The sequence below is a fragment of the Crocuta crocuta genome, unplaced genomic scaffold (assembly GCF_008692635.1).
Source record: "Crocuta crocuta isolate KB4526 unplaced genomic scaffold, BGI_CrCroc_1.0 scaffold431, whole genome shotgun sequence".
NCBI classification, from domain to species: domain Eukaryota; kingdom Metazoa; phylum Chordata; class Mammalia; order Carnivora; family Hyaenidae; genus Crocuta; species Crocuta crocuta.
The window spans coordinates 5,237,992-5,262,757 of record NW_027528859.1 but is presented as its reverse complement, the minus strand read 5'-3'; the positions used below and the strand labels follow the sequence as shown (position 1 = coordinate 5,262,757).

At 52.1% G+C, this 24,766-nt stretch overlaps 5 protein-coding genes across 9 annotated transcripts in view; 2 read left to right on the top strand and 3 right to left on the bottom strand.

Moving 5' to 3' along the window:
- TLN1 (talin 1) overlaps window positions 1-330 on the bottom strand; it is a 31,610-nt gene extending 31,280 nt beyond the window's left edge. For both annotated transcript variants that reach the window (XM_077756211.1, XM_077756212.1), the window contains exon 1: window positions 66-330. The gene's annotated coding sequence lies outside the window, so the exon portion shown is untranslated. The remainder of the gene's footprint in view (window positions 1-65) is intronic.
- CREB3 (cAMP responsive element binding protein 3) overlaps window positions 1-5,608 on the top strand; it is a 9,906-nt gene extending 4,298 nt beyond the window's left edge. Inside the window, exons 2-10 of the mRNA XM_077756226.1 lie at window positions 696-797; window positions 911-1,058; window positions 1,137-1,204; window positions 1,297-1,386; window positions 3,529-3,635; window positions 3,751-3,819; window positions 4,679-4,763; window positions 4,858-4,942; window positions 5,021-5,608. Coding sequence (XP_077612352.1) covers window positions 696-797; window positions 911-1,058; window positions 1,137-1,204; window positions 1,297-1,386; window positions 3,529-3,635; window positions 3,751-3,819; window positions 4,679-4,763; window positions 4,858-4,942; window positions 5,021-5,337 — 1,071 coding nt within the window. The 3' untranslated portion in view covers window positions 5,338-5,608. The remainder of the gene's footprint in view (window positions 1-695; window positions 798-910; window positions 1,059-1,136; window positions 1,205-1,296; window positions 1,387-3,528; window positions 3,636-3,750; window positions 3,820-4,678; window positions 4,764-4,857; window positions 4,943-5,020) is intronic.
- GBA2 (glucosylceramidase beta 2) lies at window positions 5,475-16,548 on the bottom strand. Its single transcript, XM_077756220.1, has 17 exons — window positions 15,926-16,548; window positions 12,698-12,789; window positions 12,307-12,422; window positions 9,988-10,206; window positions 9,474-9,713; window positions 9,137-9,239; window positions 8,835-8,988; window positions 8,618-8,743; window positions 8,248-8,420; window positions 7,921-8,025; window positions 7,598-7,705; window positions 7,345-7,496; window positions 7,112-7,218; window positions 6,819-6,961; window positions 6,625-6,740; window positions 6,334-6,525; window positions 5,475-6,054 (listed from the first exon to the last, which is right to left on the bottom strand). The coding sequence occupies exons 1-17, from the start codon at window positions 16,258-16,260 to the stop codon at window positions 5,782-5,784; spliced, it is 2,754 nt and encodes a 917-aa protein (XP_077612346.1). The 5' UTR covers window positions 16,261-16,548; the 3' UTR covers window positions 5,475-5,781.
- A 211-nt stretch (window positions 16,549-16,759) lies between these two features.
- RGP1 (RGP1 partner of RAB6A GEF complex) lies at window positions 16,760-20,651 on the top strand. 3 transcript variants are annotated; one of them, XM_077756224.1, is made up of 9 exons: window positions 16,760-16,940; window positions 17,332-17,466; window positions 17,835-17,971; window positions 18,239-18,322; window positions 18,427-18,576; window positions 18,851-18,997; window positions 19,206-19,333; window positions 19,537-19,726; window positions 20,246-20,651. In XM_077756224.1, the coding sequence occupies exons 2-9, from the start codon at window positions 17,351-17,353 to the stop codon at window positions 20,467-20,469; spliced, it is 1,176 nt and encodes a 391-aa protein (XP_077612350.1). In that variant the 5' UTR covers window positions 16,760-16,940; window positions 17,332-17,350; the 3' UTR covers window positions 20,470-20,651. The 3 variants fall into 3 exon arrangements, with proteins under 3 accessions (XP_077612350.1, XP_077612351.1, XP_077612349.1); XM_077756225.1 differs by having other exon boundaries at window positions 16,760-16,986; XM_077756223.1 differs by having other exon boundaries at window positions 16,760-17,008.
- Window positions 20,602-23,826, bottom strand: MSMP (microseminoprotein, prostate associated). 2 transcript variants are annotated; one of them, XM_077756232.1, is made up of 5 exons: window positions 23,638-23,826; window positions 22,200-22,309; window positions 21,571-21,931; window positions 21,241-21,349; window positions 20,602-20,877 (listed from the first exon to the last, which is right to left on the bottom strand). In XM_077756232.1, the coding sequence occupies exons 3-5, from the start codon at window positions 21,698-21,700 to the stop codon at window positions 20,697-20,699; spliced, it is 420 nt and encodes a 139-aa protein (XP_077612358.1). In that variant the 5' UTR covers window positions 21,701-21,931; window positions 22,200-22,309; window positions 23,638-23,826; the 3' UTR covers window positions 20,602-20,696. The 2 variants fall into 2 exon arrangements, with proteins under 2 accessions (XP_077612358.1, XP_077612357.1); XM_077756231.1 differs by lacking the exons at window positions 22,200-22,309; window positions 23,638-23,826 and having other exon boundaries at window positions 21,571-22,148.
- Window positions 23,827-24,766: the final 940 nt, after the last annotated feature.

The window sequence follows — 24,766 nt, the reverse complement described above, 5'->3', positions numbered from 1 at the left end:
CTCGCTTCCCTGGCCTGGCCTCGCCGCCCCACCCTGAGGCCCGGGCTCGGTCCGGTCTGGCCTACCTGAGCTGCCCGGCTTGTGCCCCGCCCGCCGGCCCGCTAACCCGCTCGTTCTCCCGGTGGCAATCGGGCTCCGGCCTCGCCCTCCCTTCGACACTCTCGCGGCCACTTCCGTCCCCGGAACGTCCCCCACCCGCGGGCGGCGCCCTGGGCCCGCGCTCTATGGTTGCGGGGCTTGCAGGAAGTTGCTCTGGCCCCAGCTCTCGATGCTCGGGAGCCGGCGAAGACAGACAGCCCCTCCCCGGCAGGAAGCAAGGGTGCGGCGCAATCGTGACCAAACGTTCGACTGCGCCTGAGTTCCCTTTTAGTTTCTAACCCTTCCTTTTTTCAGCCTGGGGCCAAGGCGGAGTCAGCTCCGCAGAATGCCCGCCCTGAGGGTGTGAGAAGACAGCAGGGACGCCCCCTCCATTTGCATAGCTCCCGGGACGTGGCGCACAGCTTCTATGCCATTTCTGCGTCAGAGGAAACTCCAAATCCCGGAATGCCTCGGGGGTAGGCCCATCACTTCCGTTGTGTTGGAAGTTGCGGAGAATCGAGTCTTGGGGGCTGCTTGTGTGGATTGAGAGCGACGGGTTCGGAGTTGCGGACAGGTGGAGGGGTGAGCTTTTGTGTTTCTGCCCGTCCTTCCCGTAGATATCCGGTATGGAGCTGGCATTGGAGTTGGGTGACCAAGACCTGCTGGACTTCCTGCTAGAAGAAAGCGGAGATTTGGGGGCAGAACAGCCGCTTTCCGAGGTGGGTGGGGGCTGAGCCCGCGAGGCACGGGGCGGGTCGGAGGCTGGGAGGAGGAAGTCAGTGAGGCAGCGGGTAGTAATAGGTCAAGGCTTGTTCCTTTGAACCCTATGCAGGCGCTGAATGCATGGGAGGTAGAGGATTTCCTGAGCTCCCTGCTGAGTCCCCCAGCATCATTGAACGTTCTCAGCTCCTCTGATTCCTGTCTAGTCCACCATGATCACACCTACTCTCTCCCACAGCAACATGTCTCTATAGATGTAGGTGAGTCTGAAATAAATGAAGTTTGGGGGGAGGAGAGGACTTGTGGGCCTGACTCTTTATGAATTTTCCCGTTTGCAGATGGTGAGAAGTATGGAAAAGAGGGGCCTTATACGACTCCACCGCATGTGGAGGAGCCGGCAGAGCAGGTACTTGACTTGATTTACCTCGGGATTATGCCCACATTGCACATTCCTTTCTGACACCCACTTGCAACTCTGCTGCCTACCTTCTGGTACAGGAGAGTGCTAGATTGATACTGACAGATGAGGAGAAGAGGCTGTTGGAGAAGGAGGGGCTTACGCTGCCTGGGACACTTCCTCTTACTAAGGTAAGACTCCCATTGGTGGAGTGAAGACTGGAGAAGTGGGTTGTGAGTCCCAAGTAGGCTGTTTCTGTTAATTTTATATCAGGAAGGACTGAGATTAGAAAATTTAGCAAATTTGTTGCTAATAGGAAGCCGGAACATGTCGTTAACATGGTGGATGCAGAGCCACATCCTGATTTTGTGAGGCTTACACAAATTTTGGTGTTCTCTTTTTTTCTTTACTTTTGTATATTAAAATGTTTTATTTTACTTATCTTTTTCTTTTTTTGAGAGAGAGAGTGCAAGCAGGGGAGGGGCAGAGAGAGAGAGGGAGACACAGAATCTGAAGCAGGCTCTGGCTCTGAGCTATCAGCACAGAACCCGATGTGGGGCCCGACCTCATGAACCATGAGATCATGACCTGAGCCGAAGTTGGCCACCCAATTAACTGAGCCACCCAAGTGCCCCTGTTTTAAAATTTTTTCAAAGTTTATTTTTGAGGCAGAGAGACAGAGTGTGAACAGGGGAGGGGCAGAGAGGGAGACACAGAATCCAGAGCAGGCTCCAGGCGCCCAGCTGTTGGCACAGAGGCCCACAAGATCATGACCTGCACCAAAGTCAGATGTTTGACTGAACCACCCAGGAGCTCCCCCCCACTTTTTTTTTTTTTTAAGTTTCTTTGAGAGAGAGTGAGAACCAGGACAGAGGATCTGAAGCAGGCTCTACAGAGAGCCTGACACAGGGCTCTAACTCAAACCATGAGGTCAGTGACCTGAGTGTAAGTTAGATGCTTAACCAGCTGAGCCACCCAGGTCCCCTTCGGTGTTCTCTTTTTTTTTTTTTTTTAATATTTTTATTTATTTCTACGAGAGAGAGAGAGAGAGCGCGAGCAGGGGAGGGTCAGAGAGAGAGGGAGACACAGACTCGGAAACAGGCTCCAGGCTCTGAGCTGGCAGTCAGCACAGAGCCCGACGCGGGGCTCGAACCCACAAACCGCGAGATCATGACCCAAGCGAAAGTCGGATGCTTAACCGACTAAGCCACCCAGGCACCCCATCGGTGTTCTCTTAAAGAGAGAATAATTCAAAATCATCAGTGCAACATTAGTATAGGGACTGTGCAAGCAAGGGGCCCTGACACTTAGATTTCACTGGTTTCAGGGTAATCCACTGATAGCTGAATGGTAGAATTAAGTTTTAGAATTCTTCAAGAATTCAAGGCTGGACAAAGTAGTATGGCAAGAATAGTTGTAAAATCCCAAGTTTTAAGTTTCAAGCAATGAGTGTCAGCTTACAAGCACAGTATCATGGTACTGTTGTGAAATCAACGTTTGTTGATAGAAAGGTTGAATTTTAATTTCTTAAAATAAATTTGTTTAAAGTTTGCTTATTTGGGGGGGGGGGGGCGGCAGAGAGAAAGGGAGAGAGAGAATCCCAAGTAGGCTCTGCACTGTCAGTGGGGCTCTGTCTCACAAACCATGAGATCATGACCTGAGCTGAAAACAAAGGTTGGATGCTTAACTAACAGAGCCACCTAGGTGCCCTGAGAATTTTAATTTTTTAGAAGCACAAGAAGAGTTACCAGTTTGAGATGACTAAGAAAGTGAGTGGGGTTTGAAGGCTCTATCACTGGAATTGTTGCCTCTAAAAGGGCAGTGACCATCTCATTTTTCTCTATGCCACTAGAGCACATTTTAGTGTCTAGTTTTGAACTCGTATGTTTGACGGATATTAAGAAGATGCAGTCCATCCTGAGAGGTGATGAGTTAAAATTTTTTTTTCTTCCTCCCCCCTGATGAGTTAAAATTTTTGCAAAATTTTTAATTTTGAAGAAATAGTAAATGCCTTAAGACCATTAAACACTGTTTGTCCTGTATGGTCTTGGAGGTAGATACTAGGTAAGTCCAATCGACAGAAATTATAGAGGCAGATGTTGGCTTAGGATAAGGAAGATCTTTTTTTAAATTAATAAAATTGTTAAAAATGGTCTGGCTTGTGTGAGGGTTAACCCCGGGGTTCAGAGGTGTTCAGACAGAAGCCAAGTGCCTGCTGGCCAGGGAAGCTATAGAAGGGATTCCTGCATTGAAAAGAAGATGGAACTTAGTCGTCTTCCACCTCTTGGTCCAATGTTCCTCTGATGAGACCTCTCTTCCCCGTCTTCTTTTAGATGGAGGAACAAATTCTGACACGAGTGCGGAGGAAGATTAGAAATAAAAAGTCTGCTCAAGAGAGCCGCAGGAAGAAACAGCTGTACATGGGAGGTTTAGAAAGCAGGTACAAAAGGGAGAGGTACCAAGGGGGTGGGAACAGAGGTAGTTGGAAGTATTGGGTTTCAAAGGGGGTGGGGGGGGGGCAGCGGCCATGTCCTCATATCCTTTTATTCCTCCAGGGTCTTGAAATATACAGCCCAGAATCTGGAGCTACAGAACAAAGTACAGCTCCTAGAGGAACAGAATTTGTAAGCATCTCTCTAACATTAGTCCCTTCTTCCTCCTGTTTTATGCTGTCATACTTTTTCCCCGGCTCCACACTGGATTTCTCACTGGGCAGCTCCTGCATGCAAGGTCTGGTGCTTGGCCTTAAGTGGATGATTCCAAGAAGCTCACAGTAACGGGAAACAAATCCAAGTAACTAAGGATAAGTATCCAAAAAGAGAAAGGAGAGAGTAAAAAAAAAAAGACCGTGTGAAGCAGATGACATTGGATAGTAGATAAGATTCTGGGGTGGGGGTAGGGAGCAATCTAAGCAGAAAGAACACAGCCTAGTCTAGTCTGGCTGGAACCTTAACATAGAGAAGTTGAGCCAGAAGGTAGAGAACATAGACTGCTTGGTGAGGATTATGTGCAGAGCTGATCAGGCAGCATAGAACCACTGAATGTATCTGCAAAGGAGTTTGTCAGTCAGGGCAGGACAGCAAGGTGCTTATTTTTTTGTCTAAAGTGTTCTTTTGGTTTAGAAAGAGAGAGTGTGAGCCCGGAAGAGAGGCAGAAGGAGAGAGAATCTTAAGCAGGCTCCATGCTCAGCGCGGAGCCCAACATGGGACTTGATCCCATGACCCCGGGATCATGACCTGAGCCAAAACCAAGAGCTGGACGCTCAACCAGCTGAGCCACCCAGATGCCCCAGAAAAGTGTTTAATGAGGAAGATCAGGCATTTTGTCCACAGAGAGGAAGGGGTCATTTGCAAAATAGGACAAAAAGCAAAAGGGACAATTTGGTGCACAGCTGGAGGAGTGGCCTTAACAGGAGGGTTTCACTGTATCTCAGGGTGCCTGGCCTGGGGCTGCTCAATGGCTTTCTTCCCACTCTTCTTCTAGGTCCCTCCTGGATCAGCTGAGGAGACTCCAGGCCATGGTGATTCAGATATCCAACAAAACGAGCAGCAGCAGCACCTGTGTCTTGGTGAGGATGGTGATGGAAGGCGAGATCCTCTTAGGCAGCAGGGACAGGGGTGCAACCTAGAGCCCTCCTTCATTTGCTTTTCCCTGTTCTCCAGGTCCTACTTTTTTCCTTCTGTCTCCTCGTCGTACCTGCTATGTACTCCTCTGACACAAGGGGGAGCCTGCCAGCTGAGCATGGAGGTGAGAGGCTTGAGGATGCCTTTAAAGAAGGGCTGGGGGAAAGTCCGGCCTGCCCTTGAGGAGTCTTTGTTTCTTTAGTGTTGTCCCGCCAGCTTCGTGCTGTCTCCAGTGAAGACCCTCACCAGCTGGAGCTGCCTGCCCTGCAGTCAGAGGTACCAAAGGACAGCTCAGACCAGGAGCTCCAGGCTCTCGGCAACTCTTGCTGCCTGCTCCACCATATGCCTCAGGCTCCTGGTGCTGAGCCTCCCTTGACGTTGCCGCTTCCTGTCCCCTCCTCAGAGTCCCCCTGCTCAGGTCCGGTCCTTCCCCTGCATGCAAACTTCACAAGAGAAGGGGAATGGCTCCCTGCCGACAGCCCCCCATCTGTTATCTTACAGGGCAGATATTCAGGATAGATATGAAGATATTAGGGGGCCTAAGCCAGAGCCTGAGGTTCCTAGTCTGTGTCCAAATGAAAGGAATGGGAGAGGGCTAGCCTGAGCCCCTCTCTGTCCTGTCAGGAAGCCTGGGAGTTCAAACACATACACTTAACTGGCTTTCTGGGTCTTTTATTTGTACCCATGTATGTCTACCACCCCATGAATAGGCCTGGGGGAGTCAGCTGACCTTGATCTTTTCATGCAGTGAGGGGATTGGGTGAGGAAAGAAATAAATAAGTGATTCTGATGCTTGGGTCACCCTCAACCCCTCTTTACTGGCGCGATTTGGTGGGGAGAAGGGAAGGGGCATGATTGTCTTGGTGGCTCAGGGTTGCAGGAGATTGATGGGGTGAGCAGTGAAGAGGAAAGGCCAGGCTGGAGGCTGGGCTGTTAAAGCCTCCCTCCCACAGTTCAGAGGGCTCACTTTGGGTTTGCCATGGCTTCCTTTGGTCCAAGTTTAGGCCCTGTGCTTAGTCCTGTGCCCTGTTCGGCTATTGGCCTGGAGGCCTTTTTATGCTGCTGCTGCTGCAGGGCCAACTGCATGGCCCAGATGCTCAGTGGCCGCATGTAGGCCAGCGAGCGGAATACCCGCTGCTGGCAGTATGCTTCAGGGGTCTGGAAGGCCAGGCCCAGGCGTTCCCACACAGTCCGGTAGCAGCCTTCAGCTGTCTGGAAGCCTTCCCAAGTCAGGCCCTGTAGGAAGAGATGTCAGTCACATTGCTTGGCAATCCCGGAGTAGCCACTTCAGCTGGACAGATGGAGATAGTAAGGTCTCTGACCTCAGGGAGTTCCCAGCTTGGGGTAGAAACAAACTTGACCCACAGGCAGAAGCCTGAAGGCAGGAAATGGAAGGCCGCCAGGGAAAAGGGAGGGACTTTCCAGACGGGTAAGGCCCTACGGAGGTTTGATGGCTTGAGGAGGTTTGCCAGCCCAAGGTACGGATGGTGGAGAGATGGAAAGGGAGTACATTACCTCCTGGATCATGGTGGCTGCCAGCCCATAGACCACACCCACCCAGACTTCATCAGACTGGACACTGGATCTGTCAGGGACACCATGGGGCTGCATCCCATTCACAGCCCCCATGGCTCCTCCTGCAAAGGCCCGGACGTTGAACTCGAAGATAGTTTGGAGAGCACAGACCACGTGAGGGGTAGGAAATACCTAGAAGGCCAAAGGCAGAGAAACAGTTTCTTAAATTTGTTTCCCACCTCCAGAAAAAAACCAACCTTCTCTCTGGCTCCTCCTCCTAGTCTTTCTCACCTCAGTGTCTCCTTCTCCGAGACCACTGGCCCTCAGGAACCACTGGCCAGCACACTGGTCAGACATGATGCTACAGGACTGAGGCGGAGGGCTGCAATCATAGTTGTAATAGCGGCCTGGAGCACAGGAAGACAAAATAAGGCTTCTTGTGTCCCCATAGCTGCCTTAGGTCTCCTTAGGCTCTTCCAACTCACCATTCCATAGCAGTCTCTCATAGGCTTCTTGGCCTCGTCTAAGGATGGAAGAAAACTTATCCTGGACATCCTGTGCCCCACACAGAACAGCCATCTGAACCATCACAGCCACAGCTGCCAGCCACAGTCCTCCACAGTAAGCACTGATCAAGGACACAGGTTTGGGCGTGAGACTGGCCCTGCCAGCCTCTCCCATGCAATATAACAAGCAATGCGTCATTCTTCCTTGAGCCCACAATTCGTTGGTGCCCAGTTCCCCACCTCAGGTACCCTAGAAATCCCTACTCTCCAACCTGGGGCCTGTGGTGACCCATCCATCATAGGTCTGGTCTGCATAGCCTCCATTCTCAATGAGTCCATCTTGGTCCTTGTCAAACTTCATTTCGGACTCCATCACAGCCTAGAGAGAGACCAAGATCCTGAAGACCTAGACAGATACTAAGGAATGACAACAATAGCCAGCTAGGTTCTCCCCAAACACCGGTCATGCCCTTGGCACGCTAACCACTGCACATGCGTGTCTTACCAGACACACAGGCCACATGTCTCTCAGGAAGCTCTGGTCACCCGTCAGGTAATAGTCTCGATAAACCTGCAGCACAAACTTGAGGTTTAGGTCCTTCCAGTCAGCGGTATCGTGGACCACATACGCATTGATCCGGAGCCATGGCTCATCATCTGTGGGAGGGAGGAAACCTGACTGACTTGCATTGGTGGGTAAGGTAGAGGGTACAAAAGTTGAGGGAAGGAAGCAAACGTTGGGCCGGAGGGATTTTTACCTGGGTCCCCAATATCATGGGGGATGACGTTCCTCCTTTTCACAGGTGCCATTATCCCACTCATCAGGTATTGTCGCCGTGTCAGGTCCTCCCTGAGTGTGGCCAGAGCTGGCGGAGCAGACATGAGGGGTAGAGAGGGTGGTTAGGGAACGGGCAGACTTGAGGTGGGGCACAGAACTGTGTTTGTGACGCTAGAGGGGAGCCAGTAAGCAGCATGTGGATGCGTTGGGTAGAAAGGAGGAAGGAGACAATCTCAGGGACCAAAAAAGATTTTCAGGGTGTGGGGGCTAAAAGGGCAGAAGGGGAATACAAGGAACCCATACCCATGTCATACTGCAGGCTGAGCTCGAGTTTGGGCCAGAGCATGACGAGAGCGAAGGAAGCATAAAAGTGGACATCGTATGTATTGTACATGCGATATTCCTGGCCTGGAGGAAGGAGGGAGACACAGTGTTGCCAGATTTCCCGCTCCCCCTTCAGTTCCGCTCCCTAGCTTATCCTTGAGCTAGGGATGGGGCACTGTCACTTAACCCCCTCATTCCAAGCAATCCCCTCAGGTAGGCAAAACCCTACCATCCTGCCTTCTGGTAGGGCACTGACTGGCCTCATGGATATGGCCTGCTCTATTGCAGTCCACCAGCAGCCTGTACCTTCAAGGTAGCCAAATCGACCATACTCCCGGAGGATGGGGCGGAGCTGGCACATGCTCCCCGCCAGCTCCTCTGGTAGGGAGTCCTCTGGAACCTCCAGCCATACTGTGCCTCCATCAGCCAGGAAGTACAGTTCGTTGAACAGCGCAGATTTGTACCAGGCAGGCAAGGATCTGGAGAGTCAGGAGGAGGGAATGCTCTAATGAGTGTGGACCTCCCAGGAAGGGAAGGATTTTGGAGTTCTGCAGAGTAGGGGGCACCAAGTGAATCCTAGCCCAACTCTGCTGACTGGTGGGTGGAGACTGAACCACGGAGTCCCATTTGGAGTGTGAGTGCCCAGGAGAAGGTAAGAGATAGGCCCCATTGGCACCTGTCGTCCAATACGGGGCTCTGCCAAGCTGAGATCTTCTCTTCCCAGTCTGTGTACCGGCACAATGCATAGTGGCTAAGGGCGGGAGCTGCATTACCATCGCGACCAAAGAACCTTGTGTACCGCCTGGCGTGGAAAGAAAGGGGAGGAATGAGAACTCAGGCTCCAGGTCAGAGCTCTGGCACCTTGGATCCCTGAATTCTCTTGATCCCTTCACCTGTAATAGACCTGGCCCTTAGCTCCAAACATGATTCTGGGCATATCCCAAGCCAGTGAGAACTCCAGGCGGCACTGGCCTCGAGGCGGCAGCTTGCCCGTAACACACACAGCCCCAGCGATGCCTACTCCTTTCTGTGAGGGGGTGCTTTGGCCTGAGGGAAGCACAAGAGAAATTGGCATAGGCATCCTCTTCAGACCCAAGGACGCCTACTATGGGAATAATGACCAGGTCTCTCACCCCTCCTCCCAAGACAGGGACAACCTCTCTTCCCACCACCTCCCTATCAAACCCCCCATCACCAGCAGGGGAGTCCAGCTGTCCATCTTGAAGTAGATCTTGCCACACCTGCTGCCCAGTGCTGTCAGGGTCAAAGGCTGTGATGTGGGTTACCGTGGTATCCGCCTGTTAAGGGGCCAAAGTCTCTGAGGGGAGGCTCCACAAGTATGCTGGCTTTGGACTAACTCTCCCGTTCCCATTGTAATTCCCACCTCCAAGTTCTAGTACCTTAAGGGCTGTAGTGAGGATGGGATTCAGGAAATGAGGGAATGAAGAGACCCTGGTGGGATGGGGTGGGCTCAGGAGCCAGGCTGAGGGTAGGGGTGTGTGGGCTAAGGTCTAGGGCGGGCTCCTCCATACCGTGAGTCGTGCAGCCACAGCCATGGTGTAGGGATTTGGAAGGGTTGGATGATGCAGCAGCAGCCCCTGTACGGTCTCCCCGTCACGCTCCAGACAGAAGGGCTCATTCCACAATCCCCCTGGGGCATCATCTCCACCCCCTAGTCCATTCCGCATGGAGAACATGATGGACACATCCAGGGCTTCGTCCCCTTCATTTTCCACATCCCACACAAAGACTCCTACAGGCAGGCTGCTGTCCTGGGAGCAAAAGATCAGACTCAGATGGTCCCAGTGTAGTGCCTCCTGGCCCCACTCCTCCGCACCAAGGACCTGGCTCAAATCTTACCCCCTGCCCCCAATAGACTCTCTTTTGTTTCCACTTGCATCTCCCCATATTTCCAGCAGGCTGTCTTACCAACTGAGCGGAGGTCCTGGAAAACCAGCATGATGTCTTTCACAGATCACGGAATTTCTAGCAGAGACAGATCTCAGGGAAGGGAGGACAATGGAGGAAACATAGTGGGAGCCTCACCTGGTAGTCATGGGGCAAGATGGGTGTGATCTGGCGACAGGTGAGGGTGACATTCTGGCCAGGAAGCTGATAGACAGTCCAGGCTCGGGGATAGAGGGCGTGGTAGAATGCAAAGTACCCACACAGGCCCCAGTTCCAGCTGCGTAGGACATTTGGGCGCTCCACAGACAGGACTTGCTGGTACACAGTCTTCCCTTCCCGACGCAAGCACACTGTGAACTAAACCAAGAAGGCAGATAGGCTGGATGGGGCAACCACAGGCACCTCAAACTAGGTTCCGGTCCCCTTTCAGAGCCTGCAGTGGTTATCATTGCACCACAGCCTCACTCATCCCCCAGACCTCTCCCCAAGTGGTGAGTCACCACCAAGTCCGGTCTCCTCTCCTCTCCCAGGCTTCCCCTCCCAAGTCCTGCCTCCTCTCCTCTCCCAGGCTTCCCCTCTCTTCTTACTATGGTGGTCTTAGCCCCTCACCATTTCTGCTTTTATGCTCTGCCTCTTGCCATCTAGTATCAGAGGATCTTTCGTACAATCAAGACATGTTAGTCTGTGTTTATAATGTTTCAGTGACTCCCCATGGCCCTCAGGCTAAAGTCTAAACTCTTCCTGGCTTTCAGGGCCCCTCTTGATCTAGCCTCTACCTGCCCATCAGACTCATTACCGTTCAAGCACTTATATTCTGGCCATATCAAATACTGTTCCTTGAACACACTAACTACATTTCCTCCTCCATGCCTTTGCTCCTGCTTATTTTCCATCTGATGAAACCTCTCATCCTTCAAGGCCTAGGTCAAATGCCATCTCCTCTTTGCAAGCAGTGAGTCATTCTCCTGTGTGTCCCCCTACCCTTCTGGTTTAGCATGTTACAGTGGTTTTGTTTACATTCTGACTCCCTGACTGCTCTGTGGGTTCTTTGAAGGCAGGGCCCTCTCCAGTTCACTGAGGTCCCCCTCTCCAACTATGACTCCACATCAGATACCAGCAGAGTTGGCATGTGTAGGGAGAGAATGGGGAAAGTCTAGAGCGGTGTCCCTTTTTTTTCAGTGTACTATCTATCCCTCTCATTTTGGTTCTTACGTGGTCTCACAGTTTCCATTTTCTCAAAGTCCGATTCCCCTAACAAAATTTAAGCTTCTTGAGTACAGGGGCTATAAGGGGTTAACATTTCTTCCCTTTCTTCAAAGTATGCCTGACAATTTTAATGTATGTATACAATAATTTATGTTGTTGGAAATGGTTAAGACTATGGGCTTTTAACCACAGAGCTGGTTCTGAATCCCAGGGCTTCCATTTACCAACCATGTGACCTCTAGCATGTTACTAAATCTCTTTGGATCTCAGTTTCCTTATCTATAAAATGGGTTTAATAATGGTACTTACCTTGTAGGACTGTCTTTAAATATTAAATATCATACAAAATGCGTAGCACAATCTCTAGCACATGTTAAGCATGCAATAATTACTTTAACTCGAGTCACGATTCCGGAAGGCACTTCCCCTCAGGATACCTAATGGATGAGCCAGAGAGGAAGCTTGGGGCACTGGGTAGGGTTGGCAAACCTGAACTAGGAAGGGCACTGTCATTAATTGGACTCAAGGTCTGCTAGTCATTTTTTTTTTTTGAAGATGAGCTGAAAGCTGGAAGCACCCCTCAGACAGTAAATGGGAATGTGGTGGACAACTCTGCACGTGAGGTTGCTGGAGAGACATGAGGAAAGGTAGACCACATGCCTCTGGCAACGGAGGGCCCAGATGTGACGAAGGAACAGAGAGAAAAGAAGTGAAGCTTCAGAAAAGGGAAGAAGGGAGATCTATGCCTGGGAGAGGAGGGCTTCCCAGGCCCTCAGCCAGGGAGGCCACCAGAGGAGGAGTTGACCTCTAGCTGAAGGCTAGCAAAGCAGGGTGAACAGTGGGCACTCTACATGTCTTTTCCCCCATGCATTTATAGTCTTTTGGGTTTGTTTCCCCTTCTGGTCCTACTGAACGTTCTTTTAACCAGGTTAAGGGATTTGGAAATTCTCTGCTGGGGACTAGCTGAGCTAGTGGGGGGCAGCAAAGTAGGTAGGAGGCATTTACTAGAGAAATAGAGGGCATGAGGGTGCTGGGGCTGTTTACTCTTTTAAGAAACATGTGCTCTGGGAGTATCTCATTCCTAGTATATCCGAGCACAAGGGTGGGCACATGGGAAGCATCGTGAAAATACTTTATTGGACTGAATCATGGGCACAGGTACACAACTGACTTCCGCATCCTATGCTGGCCAAGAGGCCTTTCCTGGTCTGGGGTACTATCCTGGACTCTCCTTCACCTCCTGGTTCTTACTTGGTCAGCGATGACTGTCTGGTGCTGGTACATTCCAGGATTAAGCTGCCAACGACAAAACTGGCCTCTCCAACCTCGGGTGATAGTGCCTCCCCCGATGCCACCCAAAGGACAACCTAGAGATAGAATCAGGATTGTTAGTGGGACATGGGAAGAGGAAAAGAAGCCCATTCCTCACTTTCTAGACTATAAAGATGAGTTCTTCTAAAAACCATGGGGATAGCAGAACAATACATTATATACTTTAAACTTACACTGTGTTTTGTGTCAAGTATAGCTCAATAAAGCTGGAGGAAAAAAAACGGAAAAGGGTAGTGCAACTTGCATAAGCTGGAAGCCTCTTGCAGAGGCTGGGCCCTCTCTGTGCAGAGCAGAGCTGGGGTAGACTCACCATAGATCTGTCTCAAGGGTACACAGTTGATGAGGTCAATGAAAGGTGTCTTCTTCTCCACCTGGGTCTTCCGGTACCACCACTGCAGGTACCTGAGGAGCAAGAGGCAATGTGAGTGGAAGGGGCAGTGGGCGGTACCTCCTGGGCTGCCTCTCTCTGGACACCTAGTTGTAACTTCCGGTTACATGTCCACTAAGGACCCATTCCCTTCACTTCCAAATCTCTCCTCCTTTCCACTTCTCTACAGTTCAAGGTCCCCTCCTCTTCCTTGTCACCCCAGCTCACAAGCATGGGACTATCTTTGTTTCTCCTCTTTAGTCTCCTCAGGGGCTTTCTGACCATGCATCACCTCTAACTCCACTACGCCAGCTTGGGTTTAGCCCAGGAGCTTTGCTTGAGGTGCTGAGAGGACTAGTTTTATTTCCCCAACCACACCCCTCACCCCCAATGGGAACAGTCTGCTGGGATAACTTTCTTCTTCTTCTTCTTCCTTTTTTTTCTTTTAGAGGGTAGAGAGGGAGGGGCAGAGAGAATCCGAAGCAGGCTCTATACTCAGCACAGAGCCCAACGTGGGGCTGGATCCCACAACCCTGCCCCACACTTTCTTCTTTTTAAAGTGATTATTTTTCTTCCTGATTGTGAAAGATGAAAATTTGTAGAATATACTAAATGGAAGAGGAAAAAATCCCCCCCATAGACCACCAGTGTTTACACTTTGGGGCATATCCTTTTAAGTCTTTTTCAAAAGTTTAGCATTTAAATGGTAAGCTTTCTGAGTTTGCTCTCTCATAGTATCCTAGTAAAGCCTAAAAATCCCTACCTTTTCCTGGTCTTGTCATAGCTCTGTATCCAATAAGCAAATAGTTCTGTTTGGGATTAAAGGCTCTGATATCGGGTTTCAGCCTCTCTTCTAATCTTAAATCCTACAGATTCCCACTCAGAGTGGGTCATCACTAAGCAACCCTTGTCCCACCAGACTCTCCCAATTCTATTCTCCTCCCTAGACAGCCGTTTTATACTTATTGTTCAAGCATACCACTGGTAACCATGTAATTGGGTAAAGAACTCCACTGAGCCTCAGTTTCCTCATCTACAAATGGGGGTGCCTCCTGCCTTACTTATTTCATGGAATAGTTGAAAGAGCAAGTATCATAATAGATAGGAAAGCCATAGGGTATACCGTCAGGTATTATCGTTACTTGCACATACACTATCTGAACTCCCAATCAGATGCTGTCTTGTTCTTTCAGTGTTCCTCACATGAGTCTGATATACTTTTAAATTCCTTGGGGAAAGGGATAGTGACAAAGACTAGTTGATTATTACCCACAGCTTCAAGCACAGGGCAGGGCACATGGTCTGCTGTCAGTAAATTATTTGCCGAATTTACCAGTGAATGTACAAACAGTGGGGCACTACACAGATGAACATGAAGAGGAGCAAAAATATGATTAGAGAATAGGGAGGGTACGTGGGGGGGGGCAGGTAAGGAGGGAAGACAAAGGATGAGATGATGGAAAAGCAGGTCTTCTCTCCCGCTTAGGGGAAACTGGACTTTGAAACTAGCGGAGGGAGGGTGCAGCAGGGATTAGGGCAGTGAGGGAGAAATGCAAGATCTGAAGGTAGGTATAACAAAAGAGAATCTGGCATAGAACAAGCACTCAGTAAATACTTATTGAATGAATGGACTCAGGCTGGAAGGGAGAGCAATCAAAACTGAGTTCTTAGCACAATGAGGCCAAGAGAACTCCTGATCAGTGTACCTCCAGTCTGGTCGCTTCTTAGGGCTCACCTCTCATTCCCTTAATTTAGCAGCTGGCCATTCCTGACCCATTTGGCCTTCTCCCTAATTTCAGCCCCAATTTAAAACTTATCATTCACAATTGTTCCTTGTTTCACCCCTGCTTTCTCCTCAATGCAGGACCTCATCCCATTTCGAAAACCCCATGTCAATGATCTCCACCCTATCCTGGCATGTGGAGCCAAGGTCCAGGGGGCTGAGCACAGCTTCAGGCCTCTGACTCAGCTCATACTTAGGGGCTGAGGGGCTACAAGGCCTACCTGTTCTTGACCTCGGTGTCCTACCACATGCATCCCATTTGCTTCTCTCAGTACTCTAGCCCTCACATCTTATTTTGACCCAGAGGCTTTGGGGGTCAAATTTGGGCTGAGACAGTTTCTGAAGTAGCCTGGAGGGATGACTGTTCTCTACTACAGACCACCCACAGGAACCAGCAGAGGAGCCAGATACCCAGGCAGCTTAGGGCCGGGGCGAGGTATATGTGCTCCCAACCCAGCCCTGCAGCACTGACTGAAAGGGAAGCCTCTACTTTAGAGGCTGTTAGGGCTGAGTTCTCCAACCTTTATTCCTCCATCTCCAGCTGTGTTTACTTTGTGGATTGACTCAGAATGACCTAAGGGTGATGCTTTCTGTCCTCATATCCACCCGTTTCTGTTAATAGGTCTTGGCTCCTCATCACTAGCTTTTGAACTCAGTGGGGATCTGTAAAGATCTAAAGGAGTTCTACAGCTCAGGATAAGCTCGTGGGGTGTCTGTAATCCTTGGGGGAAGGGGCACCAGAGCAGACTCTGGAAGACTATATTACTTAGAGCTCTGGGGACACTATGGCAGTGCCTCTCTAGCCAGAGGTCTTTGCTTTTTATATCAGGGACTGTCTATCTCAGTAAAGTAAACAGCACACCCTCTCTTTAGGGTGAGAGCAGGCAGGCTGTCACCCACTCCCTGGAGCTTGAAAGAAACTGATGGGCGTTGGGGACTGTAATGTGGTGTGCCTTTTCAATAAGGGAGAGAGAATTCCCCAGTTACTCAGGGGAATCAGTGTTGAGAACTCCCGCCTCCGGAATAAAACAACATTGTGTCAGTACCATAGCAGAGAGACTGCCCTTTCCCACCTTGCTACAAAGTATAGCAAATGCCAAAGTGAAGTCTTTGGAAAAGGAGTGAGATGGAGCCTAAATGGGAAAGGATGACTGCAGGCCCAGATGTTCCTGCTCTTTCCTACTAGAAAGACAAGTTTCTGGGAGGAAGGGGGTTACAGACATGTGACCCGGTCTCACCTTCCCCCAAAACCACAGGCTTAGAATATGTTGGGGTTGGGAGCCACCCGACTGGGACAAGGCACCCACGTGTTTTCTCACCCTTTCTCACCTCTGCTGGAAATCTTGTGCTGGGATAAAGTGAAATCTAAGGTACTGGGATCTACTCACCGCAAGCCCATGCCCAGATGCTTTATCAAGTTGCTTAGGGAGATGTTGTTGGCATTAAAGGGTTTCCTCTTCTCTGCAAACTCATGAGCCAGGCAGATGCGCCAGCCAAAGGGAGGCACTTGGTAGCCCTTAGCTTTGCCTTCATAAGAAGCCATCAGTTGCCCAGAGTCCTCCGGATTGCTGCAGCCCGGCTCACTTTGGGGTCGATTGTCTTCAGGGCTCTCGCAGTCTGTAACCTGCCCAGCCTCAGTGCCTCCAGCATTATTAGGGTAATAAACCTGTGGATCCCCTTTGGCACAGCTAGTCTGCTCGGAGGCTGGGACTCCGGTTCCCATGTTCTCAGGATCCTGGGTCCCTGCGACCTCGATGGTCCCGGGTTCCAAGTCTTCGGGTACAAAGTATCTCGCTAGGCAAGTCCAGATGCGGGCGGCGATGGTGGTTAGGTGTCGTCTCGGAGGGCCGGGCGCTGGGGAAAGCCGAGGTGAGCTTGTGTCTCCGTGGAGCCTAGGAGCTGTTGCTGCAGCGACGCTTGCGGCGACAGCAATAAAGCCGCCTCGGGCTCCTCCTCGATCGTCTTTCTGGGTCCTGGAAGGGAATGATCGGGTCTCGTCGTCATTGGGCCGCGGTGATTAGTTTGCCCAGCCAAAGGGCTACTGAGCCCGCGGAAAGGGGAGGAGCCCCGGGGGCCAGCCCGCAAGGAACCGCCCCCGGGACCGGCCTGGGAGCTCGCAGCAGCCTGAGCCCCGTCTCTGGGCCGTGGCGCCAGGCCCCCACCCCCCCCACCCTGGGTAGGGCGCCGGATCCCGCCGGTTGGTGTCTGGGACAGCGTCTGCGCCCAGGTGCCAGCCCGTGGGAAGGTGACCCAAGGCGGCGGGACAACCCGAGCCCCTTCCGGTCTGGTCAGCTGGGTGTTTCCGGCCGGAAGGCGCTCGGTGGAGAAGGGGGGCTGAAGGGAAGTCCCGCCTCTGTCGCGGACGCCGCCACGCACTTGGCCCGGTCCTGGAGGGGCGGGCAGGTGAGGGCCTCGGTGTGCCGAGACCCCCAGTATTCGACCGTGCGAGGTGCCCGGACTAAGGGCACGAGGTGACGGGCGGCCGTGGCCTTGGGCTGGGACCTGGAACCTGGAGGGAGGTTGGGGAGGCCGGTTTGGGGGTTCCGGCAGGTAGGGGGACTAACTCGGTGCTAAGAGGGGCGGGGGTCTGGAACCCAGAGCGACGTCCTCCCCCTACTGGGTCACCTGCCACCTGTACTTGCCATCCACCTCCCCGCACCCCAAATCCAGCCGCTTCCCTCAGACACCGTGCTGGTGACCGCCGGTCTTCTCTGGTCTGGCCCCAAGGTTCGCCGCAGACGCGCCTCCCTGCCATGGTACTGACCTCTGACCCCCCCCCCTTGTTTCCTTTTAGATCTGATTCCGGAGCTGCCATGATTGAAGTGGTAGCAGAGCTGAGCCGAGGTCCTGTGTTTCTGGCAGGGGAGGCCCTCGAGTGTGTGGTGACAGTCACCAACCCCCTGCCCCCCACGGCCACTTCTGCATCCAGGTGGGGATGCAGATACTGAAGGAGGTGGTTCTTCTGAGAGGAAGCCTGGTTTCTGTAGTGCTCAGCTAGAGCTCAGGTTGTCTTGAAGCTACACTACCACCAGCTCATTGCACTCTTGTTGTAGGAAAGGGCCGTTTAACCCAACGTGTGGTTGACAGAGCCCTCCACGCTCCCTTCCTCCCTCCTCCCCCATTTCCACTTTTACCCACAGGATACTTATTTTTAATGGATTCTCCTTGAGGTTCTGGATTCCTTGATTCCTAGGACAGCCACTGTGTTGGTCTCCTCAGACAGGGGTTAGGGAGTTTGGGAGAGCATTTGTGAGGGTAGGAACTCCCCTCTCATGCCTTCTTTTCCTCCTCCCATAGTGAGGCTCTGGCCTGGGCCAGTGCCCAAATCCACTGCCAGTTCCATGCCAGCGAGAGTCGGGTAGCACTACCTCCCCCTGACTCCAGTCAGCCAGAGGTCCAGCCTGAGAGCCAGACTGTCTTTCTACCACACCGAGGTTAGAGATGGGCATTTGCCTTTGGAAGGGGGTGGAGTCATTGTCACCTGAGAATGAATTTGTTAAATTGTTCTAGTGGGTCCTTATAGTCTCTGTCATACTGGCGATGTAGGGGAATGTAATTGTTGCTTTGGGGGTATAAGACCGTTTCTATCTTACAACAAGAAAACAAGACTAGCTTACTTGGGCTGTCCCCACTTGCTGTGCTAGTTTCACCTAGTACTAGACAATGGGTCATTAAATTGCAGTCTTTCTTACCTCTTTTAGGTGAGAGGGGTCAGTGTATCCTTTCCACCCCACCAAAAATCCTTTTCTGTGATCTGAGACTAGATCCTGGAGAGTCCAAATCATGTGAGTGCCTATCTCTTCCCCACCCCTGGATTGCCTTCTAAGGCTCCTGGAGGGAGGACTTCTCTGGCTGCCTCTGGCTGCCCTGACTACTACTTCCCAACTAGACTCCTACAGCGAAGTGCTGCCCATAGAGGGACCACCCTCCTTTCGGGGTCAGTCAGTCAAGTATGTCTACAAACTGACCATTGGCTGCCAGCGTGTCAACTCACCCATCACTTTACTCAGGGTCCCTCTGAGGGTTCTTGTGCTGACAGGTAAGTAAGGATTCCTGGAGGGAAGGGCTGGGGAAGACCCTCACCAAAGCAGAAATGATCTGTAGAGGGCCTGTGAGGGGGGCTGGAGGGGAACTTCCTGGTCTTAGTAAAGGTGCAAGGCAGGGGGAGGGGGGGGCGTTTCTGGAGAATAGGTTGAAATGTGTACCTGGGGCGTGTCTCGCTTACCTTTAGCCTTCACGGGTTGGAGTCTAAAACCCCAACCTCTACTGTCTATTCCCTCCTGGCACTATCTTTCCATCTGTTCTCTCTGTAGGCCTTCAAGATGTGCGGTTTCCCCAGGATGAGGCTGTAGCCCCATCTAGTCCATTCTTGGAGGAGGATGAAGGTGGAAAGAAGGATTCATGGCTAGCCGAGCTGGCTGGGGAGCGTCTCATGGCTGCCACGTCCTGCCGCAGCCTCCGTGAGAATTCTTTCACAATTGTCCCCCCGCCCCCATCCCTCCATAGTATTACTGTGTCAGACAGATATTCTTAATTGCCATATACTTCTGAGGATTCACTGATATCTCATCCCACATTAGAAAGAAAAGCCCCACCTTGGCCTCTGGCTCCCAGCCCTAGGTACTCCCCAGTGTGGACTCCAAGCTTATAGTGTCCCATTCTCCCCAGATCTATACAATATCAGTGATGGCCGAGGAAAAGTTGGGACATTTGGCATCTTCAAATCTGTATACAGACTCGGCGAGGATGTGGTGGGGACCTTAAACTTAGGGGAAGGAACTGTAGCTTGTTTGCAGGTGAGAAGGAAAGGGAATTTTGGGGTGCTGGGCCTGGAGGGCTAGGGAGGAAGAAGGGCCTCATAAAGAGGGGTGGTATGTAGAAGTGAATAGTGTGGTCACCCAGGGTCCTTTGGTAAAATAGCTTGAGGTTGGACTCAAGCCTCTCACCTAGAGTCTGCATTTCCCAGTGCCTGCTAGCAACTTTCTCTTCTTGCTCCCAGTTTTCAGTAAGTTTACAGACCGAGGAGCGTGTACAGCCTGAATACCAGAGGCGCCGCAGGACGGGGGGTGTCCCCTCTGTCTCTCATGTGACCCATGCCCGGCACCAGGAGTCCTGCTTGCATACAACCAGAACCAGCTTCTCCCTCCCCATCCCTCTCAGCTCCACCCCAGGCTTCTGCACAGCCATTGGTGAGACCCTGACCGTCATCGGAGGGGGGAAGCGAGTAAAATGCTGTATTTAGGTAGAGTGTAGTGGGTCTTGGTTCCTAGCACACCCCTGGACACACCCACACCCAGCTTCTGACCCTTAACACTTTCTTGGACGTTCAGCCTGTTTCCTAGATGCACTAACTCCTAAATTCTTAAGAGCTTTCAGATGTTCTTCACTACCCCTATCAGCTGAGACCCTGTGATGCACTGGTCTCTGATTCCCAGCGTGTTTACTTTAATCTACTAAGTCTTGACTGTTCCACACTTAGATTGTTAGATGCTTGACCCTGGTATCCTTGATTGACACGTTTCTAGTAAACACTAGATTTCTTTAGAGAAATCCCTGTCCTAGCCCTGTGATTTCTTCCCTCTTCCCTTCTTCCTGAATACTGTTGTTTTTTGTTTTTGTTTTTGTTTTTCATTCGCTAACCACATCCTGCATTGGTTTTTACTCCTGGCTTCTAATGCCTCCCCACCTTTATCTTTTTTTTCCCACAGTGTCCCTGAAGTGGCGATTGCATTTTGAATTTGTAACATCACGAGAACCAGGTTTGGTGCTCCTCCCTCCCTTGGAACAGCCGGAGCCTGTCACCTGGACAGGGCCTGAGCAAGTGCCCGTAGACACCTTCAGCTGGGACCTCCCAATCAAGGTGCTGCCCACAAGCCCTACCCTGGCCTCATATGCAGCCCCAGGGCCCAGCACCAGCACCATAACCATCTGAAACTGACTCACCGCGACGCTATCTTTCTTCAGGATATGGAGAACTCGGCACCTGGACTCTATAGTAGGGCCCGTTTTCCCCACCTGGGTCCAGGGGCATGGACAATGAGAGGCAGTCTTTCAGCTGTAGCATTAATTTATTTATTCAGAATAAATTGGCAGCTGCTAGTGGTTTCCCTGGAAGTGGCAGCAGCAGTGGGCAGTTAGCAGAAGGGTGATTGGTTGAGTTTAGCTGGAGTGGGGAGCGGGAGCCCCAGGAGCAGGGGTGTTGGCTGAGCCCCATTCAGGGTCGGGCCCTCCGCCTTTGCAGGGCAGCTGAGGGTCAGATTTTTGCACCAGGGAGAATTGACAGGTTCCTGCCTCCTGACGTACCTCACACTCCGCGGGGAAGTCGATGGGATGCTGAGACCTGGGGAAGCAAAGCGTGGGAAAGGAGTCGGCACGGTGAAGGCCCCTTTATCCCTGCCCCACTTTCCCTCTCTGCCAGCATTCCTCCCGTGTCTTCAGTGCCCTCTTGGTCCCCGTGACTAAGCTCTCGCCTGCCATATATGGATTTTTTTCATTTCATAGCAGAAATATTTTCCCTCCAGACCGCCCCCTACATCCCTCACTTTGTAGCTTGCAGCCTTCTCTCTCTCTTGTTGGTACCTTCAGGTTTGGCCAGCCTCATACCTGTATTCTATTCATTCTCGCATCACAACAGTCGGGTTATAACCTGGCCATCCCTCACTCACGTTCGAGTCATTCTCCCTGGCCATCTGTGGGCACTCACGTGTCACAGCAGCCCACACCGACGGGATGCAGACAGGTACAATGGAAACAGTCCTTGCGAAGCCAAGACTCACCCAGGGTAAAATATTTCCCTTCATAGTGGCAGGGTGCTAGGGAAGAACAGGAGATGTTAGGGTGGGGGGAGTTGGTGGTGGCAGACAGAATCGCTTGTGGTCTGCCGTGGGAGAAAGTAAGTGCGTATCACCCCCGTATTTAGTCTGTTTCCGAGTTGGAGGGAGTCTGGGTTTTCCGATAGAAGATCATCTCTAAGCCCCTTCTCATCCCAGCTCCCTCTGCCCTCGTCCTTTCCTAATGCCTCCCCCAGCTTTACCTTGAGCTTGGAAGTAGCACTTGCTGTGGACTCCTGGCTGCTGGAGGAGCAGAGATATCACCAAGCAGATGATCCCCCAGCTCCCCAGGACTCCCTTCGCCTGTCCAGTCCAGAGCATCATTAGGGTCATTCCTGCAGCACAGCCCTCTCGATCCCTTCTTGGCCTCTGTTCAGACTACTCTGGTCTTGTCTCTGTGGCTTTTCTTTGTTTTTCTCCTTGGGTCTTAGTTTCTGTCTGTCTCCCCTGGGCTCCTGTCTCACACCATCTCCTTGCCCTCTGCTCTCACAGGCTTGGGATGTTTATAAAGTGAGGACCCTGGCCCCCTGCTGAGCAGAGCTGGAAAAGCTGTAACTCTGTTTCCTGAGGTGAGGGCATGAAAACAAGAGGTCTAGCTTTAACAAGCTGTGAGAGCTGATTCATGCGCCGGCACAGCGAGGGGGAGGGAGGTGGCCATGGAAGGGGCACTGGACTGGGCACTTCCCCAGCAAGGAGGTGGGAGGGGTGAGGGCCCCCAGGTGGTCCCCACATCTCTTCCCTGACCTGGAGAGAAGGAAGCATTCCACCCCGCCCCCAACACACACATACACACGGGGGAGGGGGGGGGGGGGGGGTGTGCTGGGATCCCTGCCTGGACCGGAGGGAGGCATTTCCTGGGGATGGCTAATCCTGCGCTCCAGCCAAACCCAGGAGCTGCAGTAGGGTGCGACGGCCAGAGGCTCCGGGAGAGCGAACAGGCACCTGGAGTGGAGAATGTTTCTCTCAGACCCTAGGGCAGAGTCTCCCTGAAGTGGGCTAGAGACATGGGCGCCCCTCTGAGATGGGGAGGTGGGTGTCTCTTGTGCACCGGCATACTAGGGATGCGTCATCCATTGCTCAGTACCCCCAAACATACAGCAGATGCAAGATCTTCCCATATCTGGGGATGGTTCTTTTAAGGAGGAACATCTCTAAATGCTCTAATGGTATGAGTCACTCCAGTTTCCCAGAGGCACCTGTCTTTCCTCTAAGAACCAGAATTGAGGAATCCTGGGACATCCTCCTTTGGGTTTCCTGTAGGTTCTAAAACACCCCAAGATGGGTGAGTAAGACTGTAGGTTATAGAGTCAGACTACTTGAATTCAGATCCTGATTCCACTTAACAGCTGTGTGACCTTGGGCAAGCTACTTCAACTCTCGAAGCCTTTTTCCTTATCTTTAAATTGGGATAGTAATACTAACTCATAGGGTTGTTGTGAGGCTTTAAACGAGATGGTACATGTAATGCTTTTAGCACTGTCTCTGGCACATGAACCTCAGAAAATATTAGCTGCTGCGGTTGGTGCTAAAGCTCAGATAAAACGAGTAGACATTCCTTTGTTTGAATGACATCGAGCAGCTCTGCACAGCTGAGGACTTCTGTCCGGGGCTGCTGTCTCTGGTCACAGACTTCTGCCCTTTGTGCATTCATGCTCCATGTCATCCTTACCACCTCTGGTTTAGAAAAAGTGTTGCGGACAAACCCACTTTGCCTAGGTCAGTCAATACCTCACTTCTGCCCTGGGGAGGAGGTGTCATTTTCTCCTCCTTCCAGGTAACATCGGAACCCCTGCTTTTCTCATTAGGATTTTGATCCGTTTCTTCCCATCCCCACTCGTGTGAACTTTCAAGTTCTCCTATGTGACCACTCGAATGCTGGCCATCTCTTTAGGACTCATGACCCTCTCTTTCACTGTACCGCGCTCCAGAGACCCTTTTCTAGCTCTTCCTGTCCTGTCCAGAGGGAATGTCACTTTGACATTCTGTTTTTCCTTCTAAGTCTCCAGTCCATTTTACCCCAAGAGTCCCATTCCCTGCCACCCGGTGGATCAGTTATAACTACCTTTGGCTGACGTTTTTAGAGGGCCACCCTGCCTCTCACCTCTTTATTCAGAAACAACGTCATCTGTCCACCTCAGACCCCCTATCTGTCCTCTTCCAAGTAGATGGCTTAAGCGGATGGAGATGCCAACTCTATGTACCACATGTTCACCCTAGTCAGGTCTGTTACCCTATTTCAGAGGAGTAGCAAGAGAAAAAAGAAAACTTACGGTTGAAGCAGGGTGCCTTGAGGTAGGCTGGCGTGTGGGGGGCATGACCCTGGACTGCTCTCTTGGCTGGAGCAGGTGGATTAGAAGGCCTTCCTGGGGCGCCTGGGTGGCTTAGTCGGTTAAGCGTCCGACTTTCGCTTGGGTCATGATCTCGCGGTTCGTGGGTTCGGGCCCCGCGTCGGGCTCTGTGCTGGCTGCCAGCTCGGAGCCTGGAGCCTGTTTCTGAGTCTGTGTCTCCCTCTCTCTCTGACCCTCCCCTGCTCACGCTGTCTCTCTCTCCTAGAAATAAATAAAAATATTTAAAAAAAAAAAAAAAAGGCCTTCCTAGCAAGCACAAGGGCCCAGAAATCTTGTCAGTGGTCAGTGGCTCTGCTGCTACCTTTCTGGGGAAAGGGGCCATGCTGATCCCCTGGAAATCTGGGCCACAGAAAGCCTTTTGCTCCTGCAACCTGGAGCCGACCCAGTAGGGGGCAGACACGACTGGGGAGCTAGGAATCTTGAAGATGGTGATGATGCTGGGAGGTAAAAGGGCCCCAGTAGGGATTGGTGTGTGTGAGGTATTGGGGACAGAAGTGGGAGCCGCCTGTAATGGGGATGAGGTAGGCATATGGGCAGGAGTAGGGGGCTTCTAGAAAGAAAGCCTGGGGCTGAGCCAGGATCCTTCTCCCAGAANATTGGTTGAATCCACTTGCATTCCTGTTGGTGCGCGCACTCTTGTGCGCGACTCTGTAGCTGCATGGGCCTGGAGGCCACGCTTGTGGTTGCTGTGTGTATGCTTATGTATAGGAGAGGTCAGTGGTTAGGGCCCAACTCTGGTTTCTGGGGCCGCGGCCGTCGGGAATGCCAGTTGCGGGGGGCGCGGCCAGGAGGGGGCGATTGGCGCGCACTCTCAGTGCGCGCGCGGGGACAGAAAAAACATCCGCCGGAGGCCCGGCCGGGCGGCGCTCCAGCAGTGCCAGGCAGGTGCGCTAGGCGAGGAAGTGAGCGCATTCCGGCTCCCCGGCCTGCCGCCGGTGAGTCACCGCCGACCCCCGCTGCCCGCCGCCGGATAGGAGGGACCGTGGGGAGGTTCGGGTGGCTGGGCGGGGGGACCCCGGCAGGGTTACCGAAGCGCTGGGGAGAGAGTTAA

What these genes read in the sequence shown, in the direction of transcription:
- MSMP (XM_077756232.1), bottom strand. Translation starts at nt 21,700, where the DNA reads ATGACCCTAATGATGCTCTGGACTGGACAGGCGAAGGGAGTCCTGGGG. An exon ending in GTGCTACTTCCAAGCTCAAG is followed by an intron (nt 21,350 to 21,570) that starts GTAAAGCTGGGG and finishes GTTCTTCCCTAG; the next exon opens with CACCCTGCCACTATGAAGGG. An exon ending in GGTGTGGGCTGCTGTGACAC is followed by an intron (nt 20,878 to 21,240) that starts GTGAGTGCCCAC and finishes TTGCTTCCCCAG; the next exon opens with GTCTCAGCATCCCATCGACT.
- RGP1 (XM_077756224.1), top strand. Translation starts at nt 17,351, where the DNA reads ATGATTGAAGTGGTAGCAGAGCTGAGCCGAGGTCCTGTGTTTCTGGCA. An exon ending in TGTCTTTCTACCACACCGAG is followed by an intron (nt 17,972 to 18,238) that starts GTTAGAGATGGG and finishes TACCTCTTTTAG; the next exon opens with GTGAGAGGGGTCAGTGTATC. An exon ending in GAGGGTTCTTGTGCTGACAG is followed by an intron (nt 18,577 to 18,850) that starts GTAAGTAAGGAT and finishes TTCTCTCTGTAG; the next exon opens with GCCTTCAAGATGTGCGGTTT.
- GBA2 (XM_077756220.1), bottom strand. Translation starts at nt 16,260, where the DNA reads ATGGGAACCGGAGTCCCAGCCTCCGAGCAGACTAGCTGTGCCAAAGGG. An exon ending in CATCTGGGCATGGGCTTGCG is followed by an intron (nt 12,790 to 15,925) that starts GTGAGTAGATCC and finishes CTTGCTCCTCAG; the next exon opens with GTACCTGCAGTGGTGGTACC. An exon ending in ACATGTGGCCTGTGTGTCTG is followed by an intron (nt 7,219 to 7,344) that starts GTAAGACACGCA and finishes GTCTCTCTCTAG; the next exon opens with GCTGTGATGGAGTCCGAAAT.